Source organism: Globicephala melas, chromosome 1, assembly GCF_963455315.2.
Source record: "Globicephala melas chromosome 1, mGloMel1.2, whole genome shotgun sequence".
In the NCBI taxonomy this organism is placed as follows: domain Eukaryota; kingdom Metazoa; phylum Chordata; class Mammalia; order Artiodactyla; family Delphinidae; genus Globicephala; species Globicephala melas.
This window is the reverse complement of record NC_083314.1, coordinates 27,662,810-27,688,098: the sequence shown is the minus strand read 5'-3', so window position 1 is coordinate 27,688,098 and position 25,289 is coordinate 27,662,810. Positions and strand designations below refer to the sequence as shown.

General features: G+C 36.8%; 1 protein-coding gene across 5 annotated transcripts in view; it reads left to right on the top strand.

Moving 5' to 3' along the window:
* Positions 1 to 25,289, top strand: part of SDCCAG8 (SHH signaling and ciliogenesis regulator SDCCAG8) — a 261,720-nt gene that overhangs the window by 156,307 nt on the left and 80,124 nt on the right. For 4 of the 5 annotated variants that reach the window (XM_030868562.2, XM_030868561.2, XM_060306969.2 and 1 more), the window contains 3 exons: positions 9,161 to 9,288; positions 11,408 to 11,516; positions 20,653 to 20,784. In XM_030868562.2, coding sequence (XP_030724422.2) covers positions 9,161 to 9,288; positions 11,408 to 11,516; positions 20,653 to 20,784 — 369 coding nt within the window. The remainder of the gene's footprint in view (positions 1 to 9,160; positions 9,289 to 11,407; positions 11,517 to 20,652; positions 20,785 to 25,289) is intronic. The other variant, XR_009565641.1, reaches the window with a different exon arrangement.

Genomic DNA, 25,289 nt, shown 5'->3' with positions numbered 1-25,289 from the left:
AAGAAACAATTACCAAAATTGCTCTTGCTATTGCTGTAGTAATAAGTGCTCTCCCTGCTTCTAATGTTGTCCCTTCCCCATCTGTTCCCCACACTGCAGCCAGAGTGATCTTTCTAAAGCTCGAGTGTGATCACAACACTCCCCTGCTTAAAACCCTACATTGGCTCCCTATTTCCCTGAGGATGAAGTCCTTAAAAATAGCTTCATGTTCTGGCTCCTGCCTACATCTCCAGTCTCATCTTTCTTCAGTCTCCCCTCCACCAACTGCTCGCTTCTACCCCACAACACATATATTCCACCCTCCACTCGTGCCAAAACTGTTTGCAGTTTTCCAAAGGCACCTGATTCTCTCTCTTCCCTGGGCCTTTGCACCAGTTGTCCACTTCACTTGTAACGATATTCCTCTCTTTCTTTATATGGCTAATGACTACTCATTTTAAGCCTCTAATATTTTAAGCTTCCTGAAATCCTCCCTCACTGTGCCTAGCTACTCCCCAACTCCTGTCCTATACACTCTATGATAGCAGGAATTTAGCTCCATTTTATTATTTACCTTACTATTTTAGTTGTTTTTTCTTGTCTGTTTTCTTCACTAGACCATGAACTCTTCGAGGGGATGGTCATGGTCTGTATCTTGTATACTGATGCATCCCCACACTTTTGTGCCTGGCACAAATTGGTGTTTAAGTATTTGTTGAATTGGATGAGCAATAGAATTTTACTAAACTCCTCATGTAAGGCAATGCCATGGAATGGAAAGGACACCAAACTTACTAGTAGCTGTGCAGTGTTGAGCAAATCTCTTCATTCTCTGAGCTTGAGATACTTCATCTATCAAACAAGAATATCTGCTCCATCTCCATGCCTTACAGAACTATTAAGAAGAATAAAGAGGGCTTCCCTGGTGGCTCAGTGGTTGAGAGTCCGCCTGCCGATGCAGGGGACACGGGTTCGGGCCCCGGTCCGGGAAGATCCCACATGCCGCGGAGCGTCTGGGCCCGTGAGCCATGGCCGCTGAGCCTGCGCGTCCGGAGCCTGTGCTCCGCAACGGGAGAGGCCACGACAGTGAGAGGCCCGCATACCGAGAAAAAAAAAAAAAAAAAAGAAGAATAAAGAGGTCAGTGCATCTGACTGTGCTTTGTAAAATAGAAAGCACAGGCACTGGAAGATGATGAGATGGTAAAAGTCTGTGGGTTTTGTCTTAAGTAAATGTGAGTTATTCAGGAGGTGTAATAGAAGCTGGCAATATAGAGTCTAGCACACATCCTTGGCCTTGAAGGTTAGAATCTTCAAATTATTTTGGAGATACTGTAAGAGAACATTTTTGGAGGGAAAAATATTCTTAGGAAAGTTTCTGTGAATTATTTACTTTCTTTTATGTTTATTCCTTTGAAAGAAGTTGACCTCCTTTGTTTCTGCTTCCTTTCCTAGAAGTGACTCACACTCTGATCTGATAACTCAACTTCCAACATTGTACTTAAAATTCTGATATACTTTGCGGGAAGAAAATAGAAATAATTTCCTGTAGGAAATATGTATAATGCCATGAAGTTTTTTGCATACTTGAGGAAGTAGAGATTACTGAATCCTAGCCGTCTTGTATTTTCCTTTCCCTATTTGTTTCATCCCTGTATTTCTACATTTGCTCAAATATGAGAACATAGTCCTTGTTAATAGTAAACAGGTACAGGATTTTGGTTCTTCTCAAACATGGAAGATATCATTCTCTCTACTAATTTTACTTTGTTTTCATTTTGTTGTTATTATCAATAACAATAATAAAATTAAATTAAATTATTGGCCAGAATAGAGATTATTTTATCCCATTCTCTTCTTCTAATCAGTAGGTAGGAGGATCCTTAAACCTGTAAGGATACTTAGTATTTTCTGTCCCTTAACAGTTGTTCATTCATTCATTCACTCGTTCATTCATTCATCAAATATTTGTTGACTGCACAACTGTATTCCACGCACCATTCCAGGCTCTTGGAATAAATTAGTGAGCAAAACAAAGGTCTCTATTCTTCAGGCACTTACATTCCAATTAAGATGTGCACGTCTTATCTTTCCTGGGAGTCTGTGATAAGCTTGAGGCAGGAGATGTATTTATGTGCCTTTTAATGTTTTTGCAAAAGTCAATATATTTCTTTAAGGAGGATACAACTAATTGATGGTGTCATTGTAGGAGGAAGTGTTCCAATAACATATGGGACAAATGGGAAAGGAGAATGAGGACTAGCTTGGGATTGGCTATCAAGATGGATAATATGGGTAGTAAATGACACACACACACACACACGGATAATTGAAATAAGACTCTTGTCATCCTTTATCTCATTTCTCTGCATCCCTGACAGAGTAAGATATTGAAGCATAGAGATTCATACTATGGACTTTAGATTCAGGTACGCCTGAATTTCCTGGCTATGTCCCTTAATAACTGGGGGACTTTGAACAAATTGTACACCCTCTCTAGACCTCAGTTTCCTCATTTATAAAGTGAGGATAATAAGAGAACCTACATCTTAGGGTTGTTTGAGATTAAATAAAAGAATACATGTAAAGAGCTTAGCTTATGCTAAACGTTAGTAAATAATAGATTACTAAAATTATTAACCCTTAAAATAGGCTTTTTTCCTGCCCTATTTTCAGGAAGAACCCCTGGATTAAAAGAATTAAGTTACTTGTTCATGATCACATAGGTAATCAGGAGGTAGATACTATACTTGGATCCTCTATCTCTGTGAGTTTTCTACTGTACCCCATTGCCTCTTTTTTTATTTTTATTTTTTAATTTATTATTATTATTATTTTGTCTGCATTGGGTCTTCGTTGCTTTGTGGGGGCTTTCTCTAGTTGAGGCAAGCGAGGGCTACTCTTGGTTGAGGTGCGCAGGCTTCTCATTGCAATGGCTTCTCTTGTTGTGGAGCACAGGCTCTAGGCATGCGGGCTTCAGTAGTTGCAGCATGTGGGCTCAGTAGTTGTGGTGTACGGGCTTCAGTAGTTGTGGCGCACAGGCTTAGTTGCTCTGTGGCATGTGGGATCTTCCCGGACCCAGGATCGAACCCATGTCCCCTGCATTGGCAGGCAGATTCATAACCACTGTGCCACCGGGGAAGTCCCTCCATTGCCTCTTAAGATGTGGTTTTCCCAGAACACAAAGAGAATCAAGTGAAAAACGGTGTGTATGCTTTAAAAAAAAGCATTACTAGACAGACACTGCTACATATAAAATAGATGAAAACAAGGATTTACTGTATAGCACAGGGAAGTATATTCAATATCTTGTAATAACCTATAATGGAAAAGAATCTGAATCACTTGACTGTACACCTGAACTAACACAATATTGTAAATCAACTATAGTTCAATTTTTAAAAAGCAAAACTAAAAGCTATAAGGAAATACTTAATTCTAGTTACTCATAGATTTGATTTCCACAGTAGATTAGCAACTTAGAAAGCACTTCTGTGTATACCAAGTTTGAGAAAATGAGTATGTTAAAGAATGGATTCCAAGTTTCTCACTGTTGAGGAATAATGTTACACTTAGGGAAAAGGGAAGACTAGGTTCTATTGATGTTATTGGATTGGAATTAGAGACATCAATTTGAATGTGTATGTATACATTCACATAAAGATGTATAGACAAATATTCATATTTATATTTATATATTCATATTTATATTTATATATTCATATGTATATTCATATACTGGCTCTGTCTACTAAGGTGACCTAGAAGCCAAGACTTGTCAGTAACAATGAGTACCACCTAGGGACAGATCTTGATTTCTAAATACCATTCTCCACCAAAAGGCACAAGAGCTCCTTGAGCAAATGCTGATTCCAACACTGGTAAAGGACAGTACAAGATGAAACTGGAACATCTTAGGAATAGGAAGCCAAGAAGTGCACAAGAATAATAGATAATATCATATTATTAAAATAGGACCTGGTAGAAGTATTTACAATGAAAATTGGTAAACACTGCAAATGAGGGATACCCCCCAAATCAATTATTAAACATTTTCCAGCACACCAATCACATCAACCAAGTGATCAAAGATAGTATCACTATTATTGGGACAAGTGGACATCATGTTGTTGGTTTTTTTGTTTTTTTTTTTTGCGGTATGAGGGCCTCTCACTGTTGTGGCCTCTCCTGTTGCAGAGCACAGGCTCCGGACGCGCAGGCTCAGTGGCCATGGCTCACGGGCCCCGGACCGGGGCACGAACCTGTGTCCCCTGCATCGGCAGGTGGACTCTCAACCACTGTGCCACCAGGGAAGCCCAACATCATGTTTCTTAACTCACAATAGCACCCCGCACCTCCCTGCTGCTTCTCTCTGTAATTCCATCAAGAATGGCTCTCAGCTAGTAAGTGTGTTATAAATGGTCTCATACATTTTGTTACACCAATATGCTACTGTCACAAAGCTCTCTATATTTTACTTTAAAAAGGAAACACCTTTTAACCAAAAGGGTTGTATGTCTAATACTAGCACTTCAGTCACTAGTAAAAAGGTGAATAGAAACGTGGCGGACAGGATTGGTGCCTCAAATCACTGGCAACACCACGTCCTTGTCCTCAGGTTAGACTTGAGGCTTTCATCATTTCCGTGCCGCACTCACTGGTGAATTTTAGGATCATCAGAAACTTTTCGTCCTTTAATGTAGTAGTAAAATTTTAAATGTACTTAAAAAAATCTAATTAATCATCTTTGCTCTATGACATGTATTTTTCTAAATAGCAAGATTTAAAATAATAAATGATATGGAAAAGTTGAGGATTAGAAATGTATAGTTAATTCTTCAATCCCATTTTTTAAATGGGATGGTAAATGACATTTTAGAAAATATAATCAACCAGAATTATAATCGGAAAAAAGGAGAGACTAAACCTCAGTGTGAGCTTAGTCTGTGTTTGAGGCCTACCCAGTACTTGTTCCCTCCTTTTAACTCTCAATTGTTATCAAGTAAACATCGACATGGCCCACACGCCCATGTGTTGCCACAGGTGATGTGGATAACTTGGAGAAAAAGGTGGATGTTCCTATTCTAATACGTTTGCTCCTTTTTAAAGTCAGCTCTACTGAGGTAAATTTAAATATAATAAAAATCACCAATTTTGAGTTTGCAATTAAATGTGTTTTGACAAATGTACATAGTTACAGAACCATCATAACCATGATATAGAACATTTCTATCAACCCCAAAGTTCCCTCATGCCCATTCCCTACCTCCAGGTCCTGGAAACACTGACCAGTCACTCTATTGTTTACTTTTCTAGAATTTCATGTAAATGAAATCATAAAATATGTCTTTGGTACCTGGCTTCTTTAAGCATACTGTCTTTGAGATTTACCTAGGTGTCATATGTAACAATAGCCTTTTATTACTATTTTATTACTACTATTGCTAGTATTCCATTGTAAGGCTATACCACGATTTGTTTATCTATTTAGCAGTTAATGGATATTTAGGTTGTTTCCAGGTTTTAGCTATTATGAATACATCTTTCAGCCTTATTTTAATAACAACCAAGAAATTCTTCTTTACTGCCATTGCTTTTATTCCAATTTGTAAAATATGGTAACTATAAGTTTGCTTAAGTGAGATCATCAATATTTTGAGTAAGAACTGAATGAAAACCATGTGGGGAAGCCTGGCCCAGCTATCCTTTACAAGGCTCTCACACCCGGCTGGAATTGACTTATTTTTCTATGCTTTAGTAGTTTTATTCCCTAGTACCTTTCTTGTGGTATATTTCACCTTTTACCTTCTGTGTTGGCCATTTTGAATCCCCTATTGGGACAATGACTATGCCATATTTATGTATCTTTGTTTGACCTGTGCCTAACAGAGTGTCTTTCAGAGTTATGTTAAATATTAAATGAATTGGTTTGGATTCTTCTCTGATCACTTCCTTGGATAACTAAGTGATTTTTATTAATTCTTTCAACCCATTATTGCATTACCTGTAGGGTGTTATAAAATACGTTTCCTAAATCAAAATATTGCAAATCCCACCTCTGCCTTTACAGCATTTACAGTAACCTTTGAGCAGATTTCTAATTCTTTATGACCCTCCTTTTTTTTCTTTTTCCAACTATAATGTGAGAGGATTTGATTAAACAAATTTGAGATTCCTTCTCAGTTCTAAAATGTTAAGGTTTTATAAAAAACCTGCTAAGTCAGAAAGAACCTACAAGGTGAGAGGGCAACATAGAAGGAAAGGGGTATATAAAGAAGGTAGGAAAACAAAAATATGTCGCGTTTTTATGCAATTGAAAATGAAATGTGTAGTTTCTTTAACAGAGTAAAAGTTGGGCAAGGATTCAAGAAACAAAAGTTGATGTGTAACAACATTTGTTGGTAGAACATTCTTTTAAATTGTTTTATAAGGAGAACTACAATAAGACAGTAGTCCTTTTCTCTAGTAAAGTTAGGAGATCAGTAATTAGGTTCCTCATTCTGAAAATTACTGGTGAGACTGGCAGCCCCTTTGTGTAAGTGAACCATAAACCCCAGTTTACAAAGGGTAGTCCCAGTTATGACTGTTTGTCTTGGTATAATTACTTATTATTAATTATTAATAATGCCCGTTTTCACTCTCAAATGGGTATTGGTTTTGAACGATGCATTTTTTGGTCACCTGATTACTGGGGATCTCAGAGTCCTAGGTCTCCCAACCTATATCCCCTGCTCTAGCTAGGGTTCTGTCTCGGGGATGGTTACTCAGTGAAAGAATCTGCAGTGCTCTCTTCAAGCTAACCCCTTCAGTGGCAGCATCTCCATCTGGCAACACCATTAGAGCCGTTCTCTTCCATACACTCTTCTCTCTTTTTTTTCACGTCTGGAAAGTTTTTGCCTCCTCATATAAGACTTGAGCAGATTCTGCAGCTTCACTTAAAGACTGCAGCCTTCTTTCCCCTATGGCAAGTATATAAGAACATCCGTTCATTAAACATTCACTGCCCGCTTCCTGTGTGCCATGTACTGAGCTGGGCTCATGGTATAGAGAGACAAAGATGGCAGAAAGGGACAGACAAGTAAACCAATAACCAAAGTGTGATAAATGCTATCTTCGTAGGATGCATATATACACAACATATACTGATGTCACTGTAGAAAGAACAGTTAATTTAGGAGAGAGGGGAAAGAGAGGAGGGGAATTTTGAGCAGGTCCTAAAGGAGCAGTATACATTGAGCAGGGGTGACGGGTTGGTGGGAGGCAGAGAGGGGTGAGGTGGGCGGGGGGGAAAAACATCCCAGCAAAACGCAGAGACGGGCTTCCCTGGTGGCGCAGTGGTTGAGAGTCCGCCTGCCGATGCAGGGGACACGGGTTCGTGCCCCGGTCTGGGAAGATCCCACATGCCGTGGAGTGGCTGGGCCTGTGAGCCATGGCCACTGAGCCTGCGCTCCGCAACGGGAGAGGCCACAACAATGAGAGGCCCGCATACCGCAAAAACAAACAAACAAACAAACAAACAAAAAACCCGCAGAGACATGTGCAGCTTTCCATGGCCAGAAAATATGTGGAATGACTGGGGAGGCAAAAAGTGGCCTCGACGGACCATCCATGTGTTGCTGTATACCAGTTTGGAACTGAGTGTGAGGCAAGACCTTGGAGCAAGTCCACGGGGTGTTGTTACTAGAAGTACCAGAAGGGACCTTATTTCACATTTAGCGTGGCCCTCTGATGATCCATTTGATTGAGGTGTGGGTGTATTTTCATTTTGGAATTTTGTACTACAATATTACCACATTCATTGACCTATTACAATACAGACTTTCCTTATGTTGCTTTATGATTAGAAGCCAGTGATTTGAAGTTCCACAGCAGTACATAGACTAGTAGTGATAGCTTTATGGAATTGTTTATTTTTAGTTTGGCAAGACAAGACAGTAAATATCTCAATTAGTAAAGTAAAGCAGCATGGATGAGAAATGCCCACAAGAAGATTAGGAGTTAGAAATAACTAAGCCAGTTAATTGAAGGAAACTTTTATATCACTTACCCATATTTAGAGAATAAAGAACCAACCTAATGTGTGTATGTGTGAGTGTGTGTGTGTTTGTGTGTATGTGTGTGTGCTCACACACATTGTCATTATCCACAGTGGTGCCAGTGATGAGGTCCTTTGCATTCTTCAGGTTCTAATTGTTTAGGAAGTTTCTCTCTTTAGGAGCCACTGTGATTGGATATTGACCCATCCACTGGTCAATAGCCAGTCACAGTGGGGTGAGATACATCGTCTTTGACTACAGAAGCTCCTCATCCTGCAGTTTCCTTCAGTGTGACCCAAAAGGGATCTTATTATGAAGTGCTGGGAGAAGTTTTTTATTTTCATATTTATATCCACATTACATGGCCTAATGTGTGAAAATATTTAATGAAAACATGCATGTGGTACTGCAGAATCATTTACTTGCCTCCAGATAAAATCTCCTACATTATATTTGAGATTCCGTTTTAAGCTTGGGAGGAAAAGCAGAGGTGATCTACAAAACTTAGTTTCAAGAATTTAAGTTTTGGGTGTATTGAGTCATGCTCTTCCTGTAACTTCAGGATCTTTAGGAAATATTGACCATTCAAAAGAAAAAAGATGGGCTTCCCTGGTGGCGCAGTGGTTGAGAGTCCGCCTGCCGATGCAGGGGACACGGGTTTGTGCCCCGGTCCGGGAAGATCCCACATGCCGCGGAGCGGCTGGGCTCGTGAGCCATGGCTGCTGAGCCTGCGCCTCCGGAGCCTGTGCTCCGCAACGGGAGAGGCCACAATAGTGAGAGGACCGTGTACCGCAAAAAAAAAAAAAAAAAAAAAAAAAAAGATTAATTGGCGGTACGTAACATTGAGAATATTATAGAGAACGGTGTTTGTGTTTTAAAGTTACAAAATAGCATTATTCAGCTGTCATGATTTTTTGATTTTTAAAGTTGCTTACTTTAGTCAATTTAGATTTATGGCAAGTATTTAACATTGTATGAAAGGTCCTTTGGAGTTTCTGCCTAAAGTAAGGGGGAGTCTGTAGAAAGACTGTTGTCTACTTATGCTTAACAATTTACTACGTATCAGCTCTCTGTGGTCTGTAGGGGAAATGATGGGGATTAGTGCATCTGTAGTTTAAATTTCTGTCTGTCTCCTCTCTGCCTTGTAGGCTGGAAAAAGATAGCATTCAGCAGAGCTTTAGCAACGATGCAAAGGCCCAAGCCCTTCAGGCCCAGCAAAGAGAGCAGGAGCTGACACAGAAGATACAGCAAATGGAGGCCCAGCATGACAAAACTGGTAGGTGGTAGGGAAAGATTAGAGCCTGGGCACTTGCTCACAAGCCAGGCCCACGCCTTACTGTGAAATGACATCAGGAACACCTGTAACCTTTGGCTGGCCGAAGGGAGCAGATGCTAACTACACCGGAGATTCCGAATTACATATTAGTTAGCGTTTAAAAGAGAAAATGGAAAGTATTGCCCACTGTCTGTTGATTTCAGAGTGCTGCTCTCACATCTGTTGCACCATCTGGATTATGAGTTTATTTACCTGTGTTCAAGAAACGTAAAGCTGAGAGAGACCACAACAAAGTAGAAAAACAAAGGGCTTGTTTTTGGCTGGGTTTTCAGGCACACATGTTATATAAAGAAAATAGCATCAGAAGCTCTGCGGGAAATGCTCTGAGCTTACAGTTAGAGCCTCCTGAATAGCATTGAACAGTTCCCACAGTACACACATTATAGCTACTCTAAAAGCCTAATGAGTTTGCTTCAGCATCCAAACTGGAGAAAAGCTTTAGCCATTAATCGGTTCTTAATTCACTGTCGCAGCTGGATGTAATTCAGTGGCTCCAAATTGATATGTTCCTTTATTTAATCTTTGCAGCTTCGAACATTTTTAGCATTTGTATGATTTCCCCACCTCCCCCAACCCAGTCTAGAGTGATGTTTAATCCTTTGCATTCTTCAAGTTCTCACAACTGCTGTTAAAATTCACTAATACAAGGCATTGACCACAGCTGGCAGCTTGGCTAAAAATTGCCATCTTTCATCACATTGGCACTATTCTGCAGACTGAGTTGGCCAGTAACTCTTTACCTTTAATTTGAAAGTAAAATGCACTTTGAAAATAGGCAGTTTGATTTGTTCAGTCGGAGCATTATGTAGTTCCTTTCACTTTTGAGTTGTGTGTTCACAGACAGTGTTAGTCAAAACAAGACAGTGTCAGTCATTATAATTCCACACCACATACACCAAGCTGATTGTACTATTAAAACAAAAGTTTAATTGATCCTGTTTCTTCCAGAAAAATGTTGATTAATTTTTAGTGCCTTGATTTATTTTGCTTTGTATGCTATATGCTTTTTTGTCAGTCATTGTCTAAAACTGAAAAGAAAGGGCCTGTTAAACTTTTCACCTAAAGATAATTTTCATGTGATTTGATGTATACTATATTTGATGACATGGTAATAAATGGTTGCTTATCCTGTAAGTGAAAAATTGCTAATGTAAAATTCATTAAATAATCTGTTTGCTAATAAAGAGGCAAATGTCATATTGATCCACATAATTCACTCCATCACTTTCAGTAGAGATTTTCTTCTCACAGTGTTTGGCCAGAAGAAATGAAAATTCTCCGGGCTTGGTAGTTGTTTTTCCACTAAAAACAAAAGGAGAAGATTACAGGATGAATTATTGTTTGCCTCCACTACCAATAGGATGCCAGTGATCAAGGAGTCTTGGGCAGTATCTCTGAGTGCTAGATAAGAGTATTAACTGAACCACCATGAGAATACTTCCTTTTGTTTTGCACAAAAATACATACTCTCTTCAGTTTCTTTGATCAGATCTTCGTTGAAGCTCACACTAAATAGATGGGGAAAATTATTTATTTCCAATAAAATAAGGAAAGTTATGTATTTTTCTTTTATGATTAGAGAAGTATATGCAAGATGGGAGTAGTGAAATATGTGAGCAGATATGAAACATAAAGCATGAATTACAGTGTAGAAGGAGTTCCTCAATTATTTTAGTTTTGAATTATCTGGTTGTGATAAATTTGACACTGTTTATAGTAGAATTATCAAAATAAAAATATATTGCATATTACAAAGATATAAGCATCTATGACTCCACCTGAGGTATTTGACAATTTATTAACATGTTAAAAATTACACAAAGCTGATATGATCAGAAATGTTTCTGTTGTGTAATTATTAGGGAAATAAATATCTCACAAGATTTAGTGTCTTGCCAGATGAGCATTCCTTTGACCTAGGACCATAAAAGTGATCTAGCGTCTTATAGGAAAAGTGTGGTTGTCTTAGCACTTTTACCACTATACATGTGGAAGCACTGCAGAGCTACAACCATAAACATCTTATGTTGCTGGGGGGGGGGGTTATTGTTATTTCTAGAAAATGAACAGTATTCATTGCTGACCTCCCAGAATTCATTTCTGACAAAGTTAAAGGAAGAGTGCTGCACATTAGCCAAGAAACTGGAACAAATCTCTCAGAAAAGCAGGTGGGTAATATAATACAATACTTTCAGAGCACTGTTTATATGAATACTGTAATTTTTTTCTTAAAGGACAGTATTTCCACTATTTTATAGTCTAATGTCAAAATTAGATATGTATTGACATATTTCCTGTAAAAAACATTTTCTCTCTATGAGAATTTTCTTAATTATCCATACAGATACCTTGATGTTTTTTCATAATTAGGTATCCATACTATAATTTGACTTTTTTAATGTTCAGAATTGAAAACTATGAAATTTCAGAGCACAAAGGTCAAGATGGCATCCTTTTAATAAAGGATGCAGATAAATCAAGCAGTTCTAAAGTCATATTTTAACACAGCTAACATATTTTAGTCTATTATCATAGTTCTCCATGAACACATAAAAGCTGTCTTTAAGGCAAATGATAATGGATAAAATATGAATGTATAAAAGTAGATGATACTTTGAAATAAACCAAAACCATCTTTTCTTTCTCCTAAAATTGTTTTATTTTAATAAAATAGCCATCATTGATTTTGTAGGTACATGCTCTTTTATAAATCCACTGATTGGGTTCTTAATGAATTTTTTTCTGTACATTTTCTAATCATATTATCTCAATAAATGAATTACTTATATTCTAAATTCTAAGAAGCCTGAGTTCTCGTCTTAGCTCTGACAGTAGCTGTGTAATCTTGGACAAATTTATTTGACCTGCTTGAACTGTGGTTTCCTCTTGTAAATGAATGATGTTGAACAGAATCACTTTGATTTGAACTCAAAAGAAATCATTCATTTAACTAGGTATAAAATGTCGCATTACAGTATAACCTAATGGGAAAATAATCTGTGTATCTTCTCTTGCATACTTTTCTGAAACTCACTTAGATCATCAAAGAACAAGCAATAGGGCTCAGCAAACCAACTATTGACTTAGGTTTATTATTCAGAAAGAATTTCTAGGAGGGTCAGAGCATGTCTGATCACTCTGAGCCCTATCTTGGGTTCCTGCATCAATAAGCTGGCTTACCTTATGGAATCCCCATCCCTGAATTTTTTTGAAAATCAGGGGGCTTATGAATCCAATTCTTTCTGCTCACAGGAAGGCAGAAGCTCCTATAACCACCCAGAATGTGCTCTGAACATGTACCTTCTTAGCGAATACTAATTAAGTATCTTGTTTGGGATGGGAAAAGGCTTAGGGTACCAAAATAACCAGTATTTTCAGGAAATTTGACAAGGAAACCCAAATAATTTTGCCGTGGAAGAGACCCTCATAATATATCAACAGGAGGTATTCCTAACTAGAAATATTTGATTTACCTCACATAGATATAAACAAACTAGATTAATAACTTAAGCAAAAATTATTTTGAATTGGGTCTTAAAAGATTGTGTTATCTTAAGATTGCTTTGGGGTTGATTATTGATTAATTATCTTGCTGTCTAAGGAGACATAATTGAGGAAATGGAAGTGTATAAAAGAGAAAGAGAAGCTATATGCTTGTTATATATTATTTAATTCTCACAACAGCTTGAGACATGAATTGTTATCTTCTTTTACAGAGGAGGAAACCAATACTCAGAGTGTTTAAATAGCTAGTAAGTAGGAGCACTAGAATTCTAACTTAGACATTTCTGGTTCCAAAGCCTATGATCTTCCTTACAATAAGTATAATTATTTTATATCTACTACTAAAGAAAATCCAGGCCAAAGTAGTTACAACGGGAAAGTTTAGGAAAGAAAAATTAATCTTTATATTTCCATGGAGCGGTAAGCATACTTGGCATGTGAGGGTTAACCTGTGAGCCTGGGTTAACCTGTGCCATGTGCCCTGAGGCCTTCTTTCCCCTGCTCTAGGTCTGTCAATTTACCCTGTACTAGTCTAGTGAACTTGAACCTCAGCCTCTCTTCTCTTCAACTCCTCTCACTTCTGATTCTAGCTCCTGACTGCTACTTTGTAAATTGAATGTGTTCCTTTATGTCTGATACACAGCTGGCACCTGATACATATTTACTGAATGAATGAATGAAACAAACGAGCATGGTGCTACTACCCCTTGTATCCTGATCTGACTCTGATTCCAGACTATTCCTTTGTTGATGACAGGCAGTGTGCAGTAAAAAACACTTTGGAATTCAGAAGGAACAAGGTTTGAATCTTGCTCTGCCACTTAGCTTCATAACCTTGCATACATCGCTTAATTTCTCCAAACCTCAGCTTCTCCATCTGTAAAAACCTTTTAAAAACTATGTTGCAGGATTATGGTGGGAATTAGAAATTTAGAGAGATGTATATAGGTACACACATATACATAGCACCTAACACCATGCTTGACCCATAGAAGTATACAGTAGGTGCTATTGCTGTCATTGATGGTATCATTTTAAGGGTCTTGACTGGCAATTAGGATATCACTTCACCTAGCTACTAATGTCTTGGCCAGAGTCTGAGTGCCATAATTCTCTGACAGACATAAAGTCTATACCACAGTGGAAAACCTTTCTGAAGGCAATGCAGGATCAGGAAAATGTGGATGTGGTTGTGTTTCAGCTCCTGCTCTGGTACCTTGTCTTGTAAGTCTGAAGGGTTAAAATAGGCATCTACTGTAACTTTATAAGTGGATCTGAAACTAAAACCTAGCAAATAATAAAGACTAGATAAGTTGTAACTTATTACTGTTAAAACTTTTAAGTGCCCCTGAAATTTACAAAATGTACATTTTGTGTGTCTCACAAGAAATTAGCATTATAAATAGGATAAATTGTGATTTGGTGGGGGGGGGGTTGTTCGTTTGTTTACTCTTAATTTCTCATTTCACTCTGGCTTCCTACATGAAAGACACTCCATTTTGATATTACCTTTGCTTTGAAAACACCTATAAAACTTGAAGGGCTCAGAGTGTTTCTTTTAAAGTAAAGCTATGCATTTATTAAGCCTTGTAGAAGCCCTCCAGGAGTGAGCCTCTACATACCCTCTACTAAACTTTTAGGATAAATAATTCCCCCTGTGCTTTGAAGTGAGGAAATCCTGAAGTTTTCTAAGCTTTCTATACTGTTGTCATTGTGAAAGCACAGTCTCCAAAATAATTATTTAGGCCATATGGTAATTTTAATCCAGGTTTTCCTCAGAGTACTGCAGTAAAATTTTTCCTGAAAGTAAGTGTATTTATTTCCTGTTGACTAACAACTTAAACATTTTTTTTTTGTCTAAGAGTTTCATGTTATTCAAAATCCCATACTAAATAAATGGATTCATACCATTTAAAATACGATTTTTTTTTTTTTTTTTTTTTTTTAACTCACAGATCTAGTCCTCTGACTAGAGCCCCTGAAGAATCACTGGGAAAGCTGACAATCTGGGAGCACCATTCCCAGACACTCTTACTCTCTATCCCATCCTCATGCTAGGCTGCTTTATGAAAGTGTTTAGAAATGGCTCCTCCGTGTGTGTGTGTCCTGTTATATGTGTTTCTCCCCAAGTAGATGTAAGTCGCATTATGGCTGTGCCTATTGCTTCTGCTGTCTGCAAGCCCTCCACAGTGAAGAGCCGGTACTTCCGCACAGTATGCCTTCCACACTGCTTGGGTGGTGTCTGTAACCCCAGGGTTTGTGAGTGGCACATCCCATTTTAAAACTAAAAGTGAACTGCCAATTCCATGCATTTTATGTAGCTTGTTTTTGAGCATCAGACAAGTAATTCCATTTTGCTTTTAATTGGCACTAGGCAGACATTCTGTCTGATTTTAGATGAAACTCACATAAACTTCAGCTCCCTTTTGTCTTTATTCCCCAGGACTCTGAGAGCTTATTACAGTGGTAGGGTTGTTTCTGAAGGTGGTAAATGGAGATATTTAAATATCTTTGGTGCAACTGTGAATTTTTTTTATCAAAGTGAAGGAGGTGTTCCCTGTCCCCAGGCACTTAGATGAATCAGCAGTAAAATGTTTGCAGTGCAGTTTGCAGTGCAATCTAAAACGTGGCCTGGGAAGAGCTCAGAGAGGTTGGGCACCGGCTAGGAAGGGAGCCTCTGCCAGCTGCAGAATGGAGATCCAGCATGTGCTAGGTTTTCACCTCTCAACACTTCTGCCCCAGTGAAAAGAAAAGGATATAGAGCATAGAACTGGGGGTCTGCATGGTTTTGCTTCTCTTTCTTTTCTATCATTGTCACTTTCTGGGTTGCTAGGTTCGTGGATTGATGTCTAACACTACCCATTGTATATTTGTGATTTGCGTTTTGTAATTAAGAGGAACAATGGGAGTCCATTGGGTCTCGTTATATATAATGGTTGGTTTAATTTGTTTCGCTTCTATCTTGTTAATTGTAAATTGATCATTAAGATTTGAATTCTAATCTGTCACCAGGGTTGTGGGTATTGAGGCTAGAGCAATGATCCTAGCTTTAATCACTAATGATGAGAAACAAATTTTATAATTTTGGTACATATTGCAGTTCATATATTTTAACACTGTATTTTATGGTGTTATAAATATTGTTAAATGACTTTTAGTGTAGTTTTACTGTGTGGACTATAATGTATAAATTATATTACTGTTTTGGCAACAGTAGGTATCCAACTGTGTGAGTTTAATTGAAGTAAAGAACACATACCCGGTTGAACTATTTTTTTTTCCCTGGCATGTTCAGATGATGTTAGTTTGGGATGCTACAAAAATTATATTCTACAAGAAGAAACTGATATTGTCCTCTGCTAATTATTACCGAAAGTTGAATGAGACTCTAAAAGAGTAAAAAATTAAGGGGTCATGTTTTTCCTTAAAAAGCAATTATCACTGTAATCCTAATTATTGTAGTAAAATATTATACTTCATGAAAATGTAATTACAGTATAACTGGTATATAAAAATGCAGTGAGAAGTTCATGCTTCTGTAAAGGCAGAAATTACCTAAATTTTCTATGAAAATGGATTAGAATCAATTTTCTTTTTATATGACACTAGGATAATCATGCCACAAATGTAATCTCAAGCTAACATAGAAGCTCGTAAGTTTACTCTTTGAACTTTGTAAACTGCTAGTTCTTTCAATATATCATGGACTCTAGACAGATAAAAGATGATGTCCATGTACATATACCAAATTTTTATTGAACATTGGAAGTTGGTAGGCAAATTACTATTGTAAACAAAGAAAAGCATACACATAAAATATGCAAAGCAGAAAAGTACTGTAGCAATAAAGTACTTGATAATAATATGTACTTTACAATTAACATTTATATTTTTGAAATTCTGTATATAAGATATCCTCAATATAGGGCATTTGGTTATAAATGCAAAGAAGAATTAAAGAAAAAAATTTCCTGTAAAATTACCATCCAGCTAACTATGTTTAACTTTTGACATGTTTACTTTCAGTCATTTTCCATGTGTAGGTAAATGTGTATGTTACCATACATTTATATTGTGAGTGATATACATATGTGTGTGTGTGTGTGTGTGTATATATATATATATAGTTTTACATCCTACTTTTTTTACTTAATATTATCTGATGAACACTTTTCTACATCAGTAAATACTCAGGAAACATAATTTTAGTTGAATCATTTGTATGAATAATAATTCATCAGAATTTTAAACTCTTTTAAAATGTAATGAATAATATAATAATAATTTTATACATAAATCTGAATTTTTTCATGATTTTCTTAGTTGAGATGTCTAAAAGGGGATTGCTGGTCCAAAGACTGTGAACCCTGTTAAGGCTGTTAATGTGTATGACTTTGCTCAAGTACTGCACTAAATTCTGCTCAGTATATATGTGCACATAGCAGTTTGTGACAAAAGAAGTGAGAGGTTTTTCAAAAAAGGAGTTGAGGGGCCATGTTGCACAGTGGGTGGGACAACCCCTTTAGAGTTGGACAGACCAATGTTTGTGTCTGGGCTTGGGTAATCACCATTTAGGTGACCTTAGGCGAATTATTAAACCTCATATTTACCTCCCAGAGAAAAGGGAATAAACACTTACCTTGTAGAATTAATTGAGATTATAATGTAAAGGATGAATTCCACTACCTAGTGTAGTGTAGGCGTACAGTAAATGTTTTATTAGGCATTTCTTTGAATAATAGGGAAATTGAATGTTTTATAAATGTTTATTGATCATTTATGTTTCTTCCTCTGTATTTTTCATATCCCTTGTACTTTTTTAATTGGAATTTTGATGAAGAGTGGGGATAGCAGTTTATTATATAATGCTTCTAATATTCATTTGTCTCATTTTTTACGTTCCCTTTTTTTAATTTCGAAAAATTTGTTCCCAGTTCTTTTTATTTCTTAAGAATTTTTTCAAAATCAAGGTGACTTTATTTTTTGTTTTAAATATTACAATACATGTCCATTGTAAAAATTCAGAAAATACAGAAAAGGAAAAAAAAATATTTTATATTTCTAATCTGGACACCAAGAGATAATCAATATTAATATGTGGAATACATGTCAAAATATTTTTTATTTTATAAAATAAAATTACCTTATGCTGATTTTTAATATTTTCCTTTTTTACCAATATGTCATATTTTTAGGTCAATATATAACACCAATAAATAACCATATTATCAGAATAGCATCTTGATATTTCTTTTTTAAAGTAATGTAACTAATCATCTGTTGATACATTTCTGGGTTAAGTTTTCATATATTGGGTTGCAGAGCAAGATTGTTTCTACAAGGAACATGCTCATAAAAACATGATTTTGTTGTATGTAAAAGCTTTATATTCTTATATTGTAAAATCTATGTTTCCTTCGTGACTTTTCAAAAGTGACTTGTTTTTCTGGGAAAGTACCTGAGAACAGATAAATATTCTTATGCATTTTTTTCTAATGCAGTTTAAGGATATTTTTGGGCCTTTTGGAATTTTAGTGCATAGTGCATATTGTGATAGGAAATACTAATCGTGGAAGAATACTAAATTAAAAATTTCATATAACTGCTCCTAAATTCTTTTATATTGTATGTGATTTTGAAAGGATAGACATAGTCATTATTTACTTATTTAGACTATTTCAAATATAAGTAAATTCTTATTAGAAGAAGTAAATATAGATTGAGTGCTTAATCTGAGCTTGAAAATGAGATAATCCATGCCCTTGTGTGTAATCTGTAATCTAGCAAGAAGGATGAGGCACAGAGCACAATTCACAGGAATAAATTATAAGCTAATGTATGCATAAAAGCTAGAGGTAGTTTCAAAAAATGTGCTGGCATACTGAGAACTGCAGGTATTAATCAGAGCAAGCTTTCTTCGAGGTGAAACTTGAACCAAGGTGAAAACAAAATGAGGAATGAGGTGAACTAAAAGCGAGCGATCGCTTCATGCCATGTGAAGCAGCTTGGTCCTTGGGATAAATTCCCTTAGCAAATCCAAATCTTTTCCAGAAAAAAAAAAAAAAAAAGTCTATGTCACCTAATGGAGGAATCCTTTCTTTGGAGGGAAATAATTTTACATCAAGCATCTCACATAAACTTCAAGAAACGAACCAGTTGTTAACTACTTATATTTTAATGTGCACGACTTCTAAGCTTTCAGTTCTAACCTATGAGGCAGTGGAGTATGAGGAGATGGTGGAGTAAGGAGTAATGTTTAATTAAATCAAGGACAAAGTACAATTTTTCTTGGACAGATGTCTCTCTTAGCTTCAAATTTTGAGCCTTGAAATGGCCATCCAAGACACTGAAGAAGTAATGTTATTTCCTGACAAACACCAATCATCACCAAAGTAGATAGATAGCTGTAATCCCAAATGAAATAATGTGAAAACAGAAAGAAAATTGGGGGAATGGTACCTCACTTAGCAAATGGAGGAAGGTGAGTCTTAAATGTCTGCAGACAGGGATACTTGTATGTGAAGCAAGCTGATCTACTCTCAGGATCCCAGAAAGACTTAGAAGGCAGGAGTGGAATATAGGACTGAAGCCAAAGTTGACAGTTCTACCCCCACCCCATGCAGCCAGGTGACTATCCCTCCTCCACCCATAAAACTAGGAGCTTCCCCTCTGAAGAGATTAAACCAGCAGGCACTGGTGAAAATAGCTGCACTGAAATTAGAATAGAGGAATTAATTAAAAGTCTACATTCTGAAAAGTGAGTACACCACCCCTCTATTTCCAACCAGCTCCTAGACCACTGATGGTTAGGGTTGTACACAACAAGCAGGAAAATGGAGAATCCTTCTTTTGAGAAACAGAATGGCCACGGGGGAAAGAATTACGGATGCTGATAATATTGGGAATGTCCCATCAGAAAAGATGGCTTGCCACTCAATCATTCTACACTAAAGCCCACTTGTTTAGGGAAAATAAATGTACACAAATGCATGTGTAACCATAATATACTCCTTAAACAACAAGGACCAATATTTATGTAGTTGTTATGACATAAAACTGATACTGATTTAACTACAAACTGAAATATTAGTAATTACATTGACAAGCTGGAGGTGGAGTCAGGGGGCAGAGAACCATTTTTTTTTTTTTTTTTGCAGTGCGCGGGCCTCTCACTGTTGTAGCCTCTCCCATTGCGGAGCACAGGCCCTGGACGCGCAGGCCATTCCGCTCACAGGCCTAGCCGCTCCATGGCATGTGGGATCTTCCCGGACCGGGGCACGAACCTGTGTCCCCTGCATCAGCAGGCGGACTCTCAAACACTGCGCCACCAGGGAAGCCTCACCATTTTTTAAAACTATATGATTTTAATCATGTACCATTAAATTAGCTATGTTAATTAAAAGAAACAACTCTCTGTCAGAAATTAGGCCTGGGGTTGTTCCTGTAACAGCATGGTAGCTGGCCTGTAATAGATACTTACTAAATATTTGGTAAATTAATAGCTGTCTTTTTAAAAACGGGATTTGATTATTATCATTTTTGTCTTGTTCCTTGAAAAAACTCTCTCTGTTGAAGTTGTTATTCCTTTTTCTGTCTACCAGTTGAGTTCCTGCAGTGTGTATATCCTTCTACTAGACATTCTGTAATTTCTGAAATATTTTATTTTACATAAAATAATTTTTATTGACACTGTTATGTTTAAGTACAGAGTTCAAGAAAGTGATAAGATTATACAATAAAAACATGCTCTGGTAATAAGAACCTTTAACATCAGTCACTTCTGTGTTTACACCTCTCTAGATCTGAAATAGCTCAGCTCAGTCAAGAAAAAAGGTATACATGTGACAAACTGGAAAAGTTACAGAGAAGAAATGATGAATTGGAGGAACAGTGTGTCCAGCATGGGAGACTACATGAGATAATGAAGCAAAGGTAATAAAGACTTAATAATCAACTGATGTGCCACATATTGAATGTGTTTGGTTCAAAAACAGAATGGGAATTGCTGTGGAATAAATAGAATTCATGGTTACTATGGTACTCAAGGAACATGCTTAAAATCTAATATTTCTATATATTTATGCTTTCTCAATTTAGGTTGTTCTTATAATACACAGAGAGGAGAGCACATTCCCTCTTTACTGTTCTCTAAAGACACAGAAGTAGATTTAATATAGAACACTGTAGGAAAACCATCTACCTTTAAGGTGCAAGCTGGTAATGTAACATGCAGGAATTTCAAAACTTCTCTTCTAGAAATTAGGTTTTGTATGTATTTTTGTAAGATACAACATGTAAGGCCTAAGAAGGTTAAATATATTGCTAGAGTCAGAATTTGACTCCAGACCCTTTGGTTCTTTCTAGTGGTGTACTTTGAGCAAGTTACTTAACCTCTCTGAGCATCAGTTTCTTCATCTATATATTGGAGCTAACAATAGCCACTTTGCACTTTGGTATAAAGATCAAATATAATATATGTAAAGCACCTGGCTCATAATAGCCACCTACTAAATGGAATCAATATTTACTCTCTTTTTCTAGATGGAGAAGCTCAAGCTGAGAGATACTAATGTATTTGCTCAAAGTGCCATATTGAGTAAGTTGGTAGAGTTCAAACTTGAATCATGATTTTTTGATTCCAAATTTCTTTCCTTTTTTGTGCAGTATTTTTTTGTGTGTGAAAAACACAGTCCCTTATATTTACTATAAATGTGTCACTCCTAATTTCTATATAGTGATGAATTACCGAGGAAAAAAAATCTCAGCAATCACATACATAACAGCAGTTAACCTTCCAGTGGAGGTAGTTTTCTTGGCATCCATCTCCCCGTTTCTATCCCATCCCCAGACACCCCAGGCCTACTCTGTTTCAAAATCAATTGTTCATATAACTGAGGGGAAAAGAAAATATTTAAATACTCCCTTTATCATTATTTTTTAATTTAAAGTAAACATAGAGTCCCTCGGCAGGGGCAGGAGGAACGTTTATAAATTTGATCACTTTCTCTATTGAAGAGAAGAAAGGTAGTCAGAAAATGACACCAAAATATTAAAATATGAGTATATTTATAAAGAATTAATCATTCATTTATTTTCTAAGCCAGAGATCAGCAAACTATTTCTGTAAAGGACCAGAGAGTAAAATATTTTAGGCTTCCTGGGCCATGAGTAGTCTCTGTCACGTAGTCTTTGTTTTGTTTTTCTTTACAGCCCTTTAAAAAGACAAAAACCATTCTTAGCTAGAAGCCCAACAAAATGAGTGAAAAGATTTGGACCTTGGGCTATAATTTGCTCCTGTACTATGCAACCAACTCATCTTTCTAATATTTCTTTTCTTAGATCTGTATATTGTTTTAGAGTTCACAAAATTCACCTCACACATGTTTCCTTACCTGAAACAAACCTGGGAAGTAGTTGTTATTATCATCTTCCTTTCCAGGTGGAAAACTAAGGCTCAGAAAGATAAAGTTGCCAACTGAAGGTCAGATAGTAAATTAATCATTCATTCATTCATATGAATGATAGTAAATTCATTCATTCAACAAATATTTATTGATTGCTACCATGTGTCATGTTCTCCGCCACATGCTGGGAATAAAATAGCAAAGTAAATATAATTCCTAGTCTAATGGAGTTTACAGCCTTATAGGGAAGATAGATATTGACAAGAAAATTTCACAGATATCTAATTAATTGCAGTAATGATTAGTTATATGAAAACGAAATATACTTTGTGATATAAGCACATTTAATAAGGTGACTTACCCTGATCAGAAGAAGTTTCAATGAAAAAAATGACACTTGAAATGAATCTGTGAGTGGCAATATAGGGATTATTAGTCCTAGGGCAGGAGCTCGCAAATTGTACCCCAGCCCAAGCCCACTTTGTATGGCTCAAGAACATAGTCATGCTCATTTGTTTACATGTTATCTGTGGCTCCTTTCACCCTACAATGAGTAGGTGAGTCAAAGACTGGCCTATTGGCTCACAAAGCCTAAAATATTTACTATCTCGCCCTCTCCTAAAAAAGTTTGCCAGCTCCTCTTCTAGAGAAAAGAAAACTGTAAATTGAAGGTCCTGAGATAGGACTTTTAAAGAAGGAAAGAAACTGTGTTTAACATAAAGAATAATGGAAAAAATAGCATGTGGTGAGGTTGGAGAGGCAGGTGAGGGCCGGATAAAGACAAGGGCTTTAAGTTTTTATTGTAGACCTTTCACTTTATCCTTTTACTAAAAGGAAGATATTAAAAGATTTTTAAAAAAACAAAGGAGAATTATGTGATCAAATTTGCATTTTAAAAATAGCATTCCAGCTCCAGAGTAGATAATGGATTGGAGCAGAGCCATGGTGTTTACACAAGACCAGTTAGGGAGCTAGTAGAGCAGTTAGTCAAGTGATGATGATGGCTTAGATTGAACTGATAATAATGATGCTAGAAGTAAACAGATTGGTGAAATATATAGGAGGTGAAATCAACAGGACTTAATGACTGATTGGCTATGTTGGGTAGAGAATAGTGCATATCCATATTTCTGACATGAGCAATACGTACATAGTGGTAGTACTTAGTGAGAATAGAAAATACACAAAATAAGAAGGTTTGTGGTCGAGATGGCCTGGGTTTGGGATAAGATCAAGTGTTAGGTTTCGACCCTGTTGAATTTAATGTTCAAGAGCATTGTACAAATGGGTATGTTGAATAAGCATGGAGACACAAGGGACTAAGCTCAGGAGTGAGGACTGGGCTGGAGATAGAAATCCCCACTGGCTTATAGAGAATATTAGAAACCTTGGGAGTAAATGAGGTCACCTAGAGAAATAAAGTGAGAAGGAAGATGGGCTTACTGAATCCTAAAGAACATCAAAAGTTTTAAAGGTAAGGTAACCTGAGAAATAAGTAGAAACTGAAAAGGCTTGTTATCATGCCTGCCAACAGATGGAAATACTTCAGGAAAGAGGAGGTGATCTACCAGATGCTGCTGAGTGACTAAATAAGACTGAAAAGTATCCATTGGACTTAGTGACATGGACAGCACTGGTTATGTTAACAAAAATATTTGTACTGGAAGAGTGGGTACAGAAATCATATAATATGGATTGAAAACAGTGTGAGTTGAAAAATTGAAATAGCAAATTTAAACCACTTTTTCATAAGATTTGGGTGCACAGAAAAGAGGGAAGCAAGAGAAAGCAAGAGACAGACCAACCAACTGGTGGTGGGTAGACGTATTGGGAGGGGCATTTTGGAAAAGAGAATTTTTTGAGTTGTAGTAGATGTGAACTTATTAAATTCTGATTGTCAAGATTATTAAAGTTATAAAGTCAGGAAAGTTACATTTTCCAGCTGGTAGTTTGGAACCCCTGGTGTCCACAAAGGCAGACCAGGGAATTCAGGCTAAAGATAGCAATGGTATTTCTTTCTAGTTATATTTTAAAATAAGTATTGATTCATATATTTCTCCGTAGAAAGTAGAACTGCGTGAGAACTCCACAGTGTATACAGAGGGAGCAAGCCCTCGAGCTAGTGGAAATGGGCTGAACGCACTCATGTGTTCTCATGTGATTTAGTATTATGTCACCAACCCCCAGAAATCCTGGTTGTTTTTTTGGTTATACACTTTCACATTTTTTAAAAATTTCTTATGGTAGTGTATTGTTTAAATTATATACATAAAAACCATTGAATGGGGACTTCCCTAGTGACAGTGGTTAAGAATCCGCCTGTCAATGCAGGAGACACGGGTTCGATCCCTGGTCTGGGAAGATCCCACATGCTGTGGAGCAACTAAGCCCGTGTGCCACAACTACTGAGCCTGCACTCTAGAGCCCATGAGCACTGAGCCCGTGTACCACAACTACTGAAGCCCGTGTGCCTAGAACCTGTGCTCCACAACAAGAGAAGCCCATGCACAGCAATGAAGAGTAGCCCTGGCTCACTGCAACTAGAGGAAAGCCCACGAACAGCAACGAAGACCCAACACAGCCAAAAGAAAAAAAAAAAAAGATAATAATAATTAATAAATAAATAATTTAAAAAAACATTGAATGATGACATGAAGCTGCTGACTGAAATGTAACAAACTAATTATTAATTTAGAACTGGTAATTCTTTTATAAACTGCCTCACAATGATCTTTAACAAATCTGTAAGCTGTATTTTTCTAATAGAAATTTTATTCCTTGAAAACTAGGGTTAAAAATAAGAAGTAAAATATTGATTTTTATCTAATTCAACATTAAATTTTGGAGGACTGTTCATTATTTTCTGAGAAGTGCTCGAAAAAACAAAATATTGGCAAATAGAATCCAACAGCATTTAAAAAGAATTACACACCACAGTCAAGTAGGATTTATTCTAAGTATGCAAGTCTGGTTCATTATTTGAAAATTAAATGTAATCTATCACATCAATAAGCTAAAAAAGAAAAATCGCAT